The sequence below is a fragment of the Danio aesculapii genome, chromosome 6, assembly GCF_903798145.1.
Source record: "Danio aesculapii chromosome 6, fDanAes4.1, whole genome shotgun sequence".
Classification (NCBI taxonomy): domain Eukaryota; kingdom Metazoa; phylum Chordata; class Actinopteri; order Cypriniformes; family Danionidae; genus Danio; species Danio aesculapii.
The window spans coordinates 43,293,958-43,302,465 of record NC_079440.1 but is presented as its reverse complement, the minus strand read 5'-3'; the positions used below and the strand labels follow the sequence as shown (position 1 = coordinate 43,302,465).

General features: G+C 35.0%; 1 protein-coding gene across 4 annotated transcripts in view; it reads left to right on the top strand.

Annotated features, from left to right (window-relative positions):
• sirt4 (sirtuin 4) overlaps positions 1–7,873 on the top strand; it is an 8,811-nt gene extending 938 nt beyond the window's left edge. Inside the window, exons 2-5 of one of the 4 annotated variants that reach the window (XM_056460299.1) lie at positions 271–303; positions 1,234–1,726; positions 3,804–4,098; positions 7,215–7,873. In XM_056460299.1, the coding sequence (XP_056316274.1) occupies positions 1,242–1,726; positions 3,804–4,098; positions 7,215–7,367 (933 nt within the window). In that variant the 5' untranslated portion in view covers positions 271–303; positions 1,234–1,241 and the 3' untranslated portion in view covers positions 7,368–7,873. Of the gene's footprint in view, positions 1–270; positions 304–1,204; positions 1,727–3,803; positions 4,099–7,214 lie in introns of all 4 variants that reach the window. The other 3 variants (XM_056460298.1, XM_056460297.1, XM_056460296.1) reach the window with 3 other exon arrangements.
• Positions 7,874–8,508: the final 635 nt, after the last annotated feature.

Below are 8,508 nucleotides of genomic sequence, written 5' to 3'. Positions count from 1 at the left end.
TTTTCTGCTCCAACAACTCTGTAGCTTGTTGTTTTGAAAAATATAAAGAGATGTCTTAATATAATGTTAACCTATACTTCCTCTGTAGATTTATGTTTTGAGATTTTACTGCAAATGTCATATCCATAAGACTGGAAACTGCTCATATATATAAAAAAAACTTAAAGTAAAAATATTGTTTTGTTTTCAACTTTAGAAGAAATAATGCAAACGTAAGCTAAATTATCTGCCAGTGGAGTAAAATAATCTTGTTTTTGCTTTAAAATGTAGATATTTGGACTAGAAACAAGACAAACATTCCAAGTAGGTCAAACTTTTATTTTATTTTGCATAATTTATATAAATTCCATGTAAATCCAGTAATTAGATAAAATTCGTTAGCTCCTGGTCAATTAATCCAGAGTCAACATTATATATCTTGCAATGTGACTATAGCAGATGCACACATTATGATATCTGTGATATGCTGAAACGATATATTGTGCAGCCCTACTATGCAGTGAATTCCATACACTTTAAGCCTTGCGCCATATTCAAATGATGTGTTATTAAAATATTGTTGATAAAAATTGTCTGATATTTTGTTGTGAAATGGACACAATTGCTGTAAATCGATTACTTGCATTTAAAAGGTGCTTAAACATTAAAATATTACAGAAAAATTAAAACATTTTATTTTATTCAAGTAATATTTTAATTACTATTTAGAATTTTGTGGAGATTTTATGATACTATGATACTGCAATGTTTTCTATTGCTGTATTTGTATTTTTTTCGAGCAACATTTCACATTACAGAAGAGTTGAACGTCTATTTATTTTAATTGTAAATGGTTCTATTTAAAAATAAAAACTTGTGGCATGTAATTTTTTTTATTCATTTTTGAAAGCAAATTAAAATTTTTGCAGTCTTGTCAGATTTTTTTTAACCTTGTAGTTGAAACGTAACTTTTTTTTATAACCTTTTAGTATATCCAAATTACATCCATGATTTTTTTGGTCTATTCTCATATCTAATATGACAAAAGTCACCAAGTGTCCATTCTGATCGAGCAAACAAAATAAAGGAACAGTTTTCCATAGGCCCAGTGGCATATACTATACAAATAACTTTCTAAATTTTATTGCATAGTTAACAAACCATTTTGCATGACATTTATTGTAACATTTATGTATTTATTGACATTTATGTTAACATACTGTAGTTTGCTTTTATCTGCTGCTGGGTGAACAGCTCTGTAGATGCTGTTGTCATGCAGATTCCTGCCTCCTCCTGTGGCAGTGGGAAGATGTGCTTCAACGATACAAGCTGGTGTACAACAGTTTGTTCCTGCGAGTGGCTCCTTTGACTCCAGTGCTTTGGAACAGCTCCAGGCCTTTATATCACAATCCTCTCGTCTGTTTGTAATAAGCGGTGCCGGACTTTCCACTGAATCGGGTATTCCAGACTACAGGTCAGAGGGAGTGGGACTGTACGCACGGACTAACAGACGGCCTATGCAACACTCTGAGTTTGTGCGCAGTGAGAAATCTAGACAGAGGTACTGGGCACGAAATTATGTGGGTTGGCCACAGTTTTCTTCTCACCAGCCTAACTCGGCACACTTCGCATTACGGGACTGGGAAGAAAAGGGAAAACTGCATTGGCTTGTGACTCAGAATGTAGACGCCTTACATTTAAAGGCTGGACAACAGAGACTGACTGAACTTCACGGATCCACACACAGGTAAGACGGTTAACAGAGACAATCAATCTTTGATTCTGTGGAGTTTTATACAGTGTAAAATGGCAAATTACCACTACTCAAATGACTGTAATCAAGGATTTTTTTTCAGGAATTGTAATTTACTAAGTAGTTTTAAAAATCTGTACTTTTACTTTCCCTTGAGTACATTTTTAGTGCTTTTACTCCACTACTTTCCTTCAACCTGCAGTCACTACTTTTTTTTTCTTGTCTATTGGATTGGCTAAGTAGAAAAATCAATCCTGTGATTTCTGTCCAATCAAATCGCACATAGAAAGTAAATCGCATCATACTGAACTACCTGAAGATATGAGCACTTTTATAAATGCAGCAAACCATTTGGAAGCATTAAAAGTGTCCAAGAAGATGTCCTTAAAGGAGGATTAAATGCAATACACAATGTTATGTTTACACATTCCTACACAAATTTCATGTAAAGCATCAGCCTTTCACAGTGGAATACCCACTACTCGCTACTCTTGAGTACTTTTAAAAGGGCTACGTTTTACTCATACTTTGAGTAATATTTACAACAGATATTTTTACTCTACTTGCACTACAGTTTTTTGGGCAAGTAGTGGTACTTTTACTTGAGTGTGATTTTTTTTTTTTTTTTTTTTTTTTTTTTTTTTTAAGTAGTCTTTCCACCACTGCTTGTGTACTGAAGAAGAAAATAACAGAATAATGAATGCGACTTCAATTAATATGATCCATAAAATTAGTTATCAAATAAAATAGTGCTATTATTAAGCTTAAAGAGTTTACCCAATTTTTTTTACTTCTGTTATTAATTACTAACGCTTATGTTGTTCCAATCTCTTGAGACCCTTGTTCATCTAATAACACAAGTGAAGATATTTTAGATGAAATCCTAGAGCTCTCTGTCCCTGCATAAACGGCAACAATCGAGAGCTGTTCAAAGTTGAGAACAGGAAACAAAACCTTGTCAAAACACTCTATGTGACTCCAATTGTAATCACATAATGCTCCAAGAGCATTTTTGTGTGCCAAAACAAACTGTGAAATTGACTTTAATCGTCTGTGTTTTCTGTGTCAGGACCTGGTGCAGGTTTACCCATAATCAGCAGTGCAACACTCAAGGGTAGTATTTCCCATAGTAAACGTGCACCTCAATCTGACATGGAAGACATAGTTGAACAAAGGCGTTTTTGTGGTTTAATTGGCAAACTATTTTTTTTTTTTACTTCATATGATTAGATTGGAACTGTTGAAGTAACACAGAATGTTTTGTTGATGTTTTTGGTTCTTTTCTGGACTCTGAAAATCTCAGGACTGTAGCTGTTGCTGGAGGGTCAGAGAGCTCTCAGGTTTTGTCTAAAACAGGACCAGGGCACATTGGGCATGTGCCCTTAATCAAATGCACCTGATTTAGATCATCAGCTCATTAGCAGAGACTGAAAGACCTGCAATGTGTGTGACAGACAAAGGAGACTTCCAAAACATGCAGTGCTGGTGGTTCCCCAGGAACATGGTTGACAAACACTGGTCTAAAATATTTCAATTTGTGTTCCGAGGATAAGTGAAGATCTTAACGGATTGGAAGAACATGAAGTTGATGAACATCATTCATTATTTTATTTTCGGCTTAGTCCTTTTATTAATCAGGGGTCACCACAGTGGAATGAACCGCAAACTTGTCCATCATATGTTTTACACAGCGGATGCCCTGAAATGTTAGTCAGCTCCTATCAATGCTGATTCAGTTCAGATTCAAATAAGTGTCAATGTTGTAAAATTCATCAATGAAGAAACCATATTGAGCTCAGCTCCATGTTGATTCGGTTCCATTCGATTCCTTTGATATTTCCTAGTGTCAATGTTGCAAAACTAAGTCAACGATTTAATTCCTATGACTTAATTCATAACAGTTCCAACAATAAAGAACAATTATGTTGTTCAGTTTGACTGAGCATTGATTCAATAGATGTCAATATTGCATAATGTGTTATGAAACATTAATCAACTTCATTGATTTGATTATAGAGTTAAAAAAAAAGAGCTCTGTGTGTCCGTCCTCTGATGTTTCTCCTGCTGGTAGGGTTGTGTGTTTGGACTGTGGTGGACTGACTCCACGTGCTGAGCTTCAGAAGCGTTTCACAGCCCTGAACCCCAGCTGGGAAGCCACTGCATGTGCGGTGGCTCCAGATGGAGATGTGTTTCTGGAGGACGAGCAGGTGCTGAACTTCAGAGTGCCTGCTTGTGACGCCTGTGGTGGTGTTCTCAAACCTGAGGTCACCTTCTTTGGGGATGTGGTCAACCGGACTACAGTTCACTTTGTGCATAACAAGCTGGCTGAGTCTGATGCTGTGCTTGTTGCTGGATCTTCTCTTCAGGTTGGTAATGTTTCATTATTTGCACTACAACATAAAAACGTTTATTTTTATCACAGAATGAATTAATGTTTATCTCTTCTTTTTCGAACAGGATAGGATAAATTAGAATATTTAATCTAATCTAAAACTAAAAGATTGTATATGACTCTTTTCAGTGTTGTTGCAATTTGTATGTTTGATTTATTTATTTATTTTTGTACAATGATTGTTTGTTAAGAAACTGATATGAGTGTATGTTATATGATCTTTTCAAGATCTTCTGTTAATGTAATTCTACAAAAATGCTTAGTCTAACTGAGGAAAAAGTTAGGACACCCTACCCCTTAATAGCTAGTATTACCCCCTTTGGCTGAAATAACTGCAGCGAGACATTTCTTGTAGCCATCTACCAGTGTCTGACATCAGTCTGAGGAAAGTGTAGCCCACTCTTCTATGCAGAATTCGTTTAACTGTGAGATGCTTGTGGGGTTTCTTGCATGTACAGCTCATTTCAAGTCACCCCACAGCATCTCAATGGAATTAAGATCTGGGCTTTGACTTGGCCATTCCAGGACTCTCCATTTTTTAGTTTTCAGCCAGTCCTTTGTTGATTTTACTGGTATGTTTTGGGTCATTGTTATGTTGCATGGTCCAGTTTCGTTTCAGCTTTAATTTTCGGACAGATAGTCACTTCCACCTTAATGCTTAACAGTTTGGTATGAGTTTTTTTCCTGGAATGCTGTGTTGGGTTTACGCCAAACATGTCGTCTGTTTTGGTGTCCAAATAATTCAATTTTTGACTAATTTGTCAAAAAAAAGCATTATTTCAGAAGTCCTGGTCTTTGTCAGCATTCTCTTTGGCAAACTTCAGTCTGGCCTTTATGTTCTTCTTAGAAAGCAAAGGTTTCCTTCTTCCACACCTCCCATGCAAGTTAATCTTGTGCAGTCTCTTTCTGATTGTAGAGGCATGCACTTTCACATCAACAGTTGCCAGAGCCTGCTTTAGGTCTTGTGAAGACATTTTAGGGTTTTTGGAGACCTCTTTTAGCATCTTGCGGTCTGTTCTCGGGGTAAACTGGCTGGGATGACCAGGACGGATTAACACCCATAGATGGGGCTGAAGCCCTAGGGCCTGCGAAAGGATGGGGCCCTTGATTGGCTGAACAATTCATCTGCACCATGACGTGGGAAATATCTCTTTGCCCTATGCCGATAAAGTGAAGAATTCTTTTCAGTTCGCTGTTGTTCAAAACAATGACGCCGCTAAACTAGTGGCTGTAGCCCAATCTGTATTTCCATTAGCCCTGTTTTAGTCCCCAGTAAGGGTGACCAGATTTTTTTTCCAGGACGGTTCCTTATTTCAGTTCTGGCGCAAGAACGGTCCTGTTAAAGGTAGGCTAACCAAGTGCATTGTAGAACAAAAAATTTTATTCAAACAGTATTCATTATATTAACGTGCAGTAAGAGAAGCCGGGATAGGCGGAATCATTCTGTAAATGTTAAAAGACTCATAACTAATCGCTGTCTTGGCCGCAATCCTGCCTCAAATAATATAACTGAGACAGCAACCACATCAAATAGCCTACACAACAGCTATCGAGAGGTCCATCGTTGCAGAGTAAATCTAGCCGAACCACTTAGAAAGCAGACTTTTAAATGAATGAATTTCCCCTTTTATAAAAAAAAACGACAGTAATAATCCAGAGCAATGAAATATCGGTGCTGCCTTTCATCAGACAGTATATCTGAGGAAAAAAACACCAACTTTCTGTAATTGCAAGACCAAATGGGAAAATGGAATCAAGGATTTTAAGAGATTTCTGCTCAGCTAATGTTTAAAGTTTTTAAACATAGCCCTATTTAATTGTTAAGCACTTATTTAGGAAGTTTGCAAATGTGTTTTTTTTTTTTGTTGTTGTTGTTGTTGTTTTTTGGCTGATTTTGATTATTTTGTATGCTTGTATGCCCACGCATACTTTAGTGAAATATAAAACAGTTAAAATAATCAAATAGTGGAAAATGTGATAATTATATTAATTAGGAAATTAATAATAATAATATTAATAGCGAAAAAAAACTACTTTTGTGAGGCGAAAAAATAAATGGGGCCCTTGGGTTTGCTATAGCCTAAGTGCCCAATATGTTCTCATTCCGGCCCTGGGGATGACCACTTGTAGATTATTGTAGAGTAAGGATTTACTAATAACTTGCACCTATTGTGGTACACATGTCTGTGATTTGAGCCATTTTAAGTGTGAATAAATGTGAGGTGCCCTACCTTTTTCCTCAGTTAGAAAATGCATTTTTGTAAAATTAAATCTTAAATTTAAATAAAAATATTGTTATTTCAGTTTTATTTGTTTAGTTGTAATACTTTATTCTTTCAGTAATGTTAAAATTCAGATTAAATAACTATATATTAAAAACCCTTACAAAATACCCAGGCTTTCATGGGGTGTCCTAAATTTTTCACATTATTGTATATTAAGTACATTATTTTAGGTTTTGCCATCAATATAACCAATGCTGCTGATATGGCATTAAAACATAAATAAATAAACAGGATATTACCAGCATCATCAGCATTTTAAACTATTTTTTTATTGTTACTTGAAACAAGATAAAAAATAATATGAATAAATGTCATTATATCTATTTTTATTTATATTTTCTAGTGTCAAAGGCAAAATTTGTAGATTTTACTTGATGTAATAAAATATCTAAACATTAGTAAAAATAGGAGCTAAATACTAAACATGAGCGTGTATTCTAATCACCTGAATTACATCCTAAATCCAGTCATTTCATTTTGCGCAATTTAAAAATGAAAAGAAAAACACCCTGAAATGTTTCACAGTCAAAGTAGTTGGTTTAGGACTAAAGTTAACTAGTTAATGAGTATCAAAGCTTAAACTACATTAGACACAACATATATTACATTAGAATTACATCCTAAATCCAGTCATTTCCTTTTATGCAATTTTAAAATAAAAGAAAAAATGGAAATGTTAAAGTCATTGATTCAGGTGTGTTTGACTAGCGTTAACTAGTTAATGAGTATCTCTGACTCGGATAATGCTGATATCTTCCTCCCTGACTATTGGAAAAGTAAAAGCATCTGGTTTCCACTTCTTCAGGTGTTTTCTGGGTACCGCTTTCTCCTCGCTGCTAGTGAAAGAAAACTCCCGATAGCCATTGTGAATATTGGAGCTACACGAGCTGATCATCTGACTGACATCAGGGTGAGTGCTCGATGTGGAGAAGTGCTGCCAGCCATTAAACTCTCCTGACAAACTCAAGCCATTAACATTAAATCCTCAAGATTACTGGAGTATAGATTTGGTTTGGTTCTAGGCTTCTTGCATAATACAGCAGATTCCTACCTCAAGTTAAACCATTACTTTAGTTAGCTTTCCAAAAACATGAAGTTATATGAGGTCAAAGTGTGATGCAGAATCCGTCATTTGCACTAAGAGTTTAGTTGAATATTTTATGTGTTTATTACTTATGAAGTGGGTTCAGATCCATTTCCTCGTATAGAATATTTCTGAAATGTAAACACTTACTGCTGAAGAATAAATATGGGAAACACCGATGATCATGTTGAAATTCGAAAGGATCTGATGGGGATGTGTTTTGATCTTGTGTAATAATGGTAGTTACGTTAAAGATGATTGACTATTATATATTTCTATATATTAGTGAATGAACCAGAATGTTTTTAAATGCACTGAAACACTGTAAAAGTGTTTATCATGTGTTGTGTCTGACACAAATAAAAATGAAGTTAAATTAATTGTGCAAATAAAGCGCTGATCAATATACAAACAAAGCAGCAACTGATGTCATGTTATAATATGTTCATATCTTCACGTTGCATTTAGCAGATTATTAGATTATAATATGCATTTTGTGACCCATAATCAAGCAGATTTGCTATGTAGTTTTTATTGTCCTACTTGATATACTTTATAAATGCAGAATAAGTTGGATATAGATCTAACTACATATTTGACGTATTTACACTTTGCGACTATATAAATTCAAGCAAATGCAGCATGTCAAGATGTCATATTTTGATGTCTGCATTAAATAAAATTGACTGAAGTGATTTTATTTATAAAGAAAATAGGGATGCTACGATCGATCTGCCTGAGATCGATATCGGGCGATAATCTTATTTTATGACTCATTTGGTACTCGCTAATTTGACCGATCACATGAACCGTGTTTATTTACAAGTTTACAAGCAGAGGAAGATGCATTTTAGCCTCTTATGTATCAAATATGCACTCCAAACCTTTTTTTCATTGAGGAAAGTTGAATTATTCTTCCGTCATTTGCAATGATTCAGTTGTATAGTTAGTCATTTTTCTTAACCAATTTTTTATCTGTTTATTATTTTCTGTAAAGCTGCTTCTAACCATGACG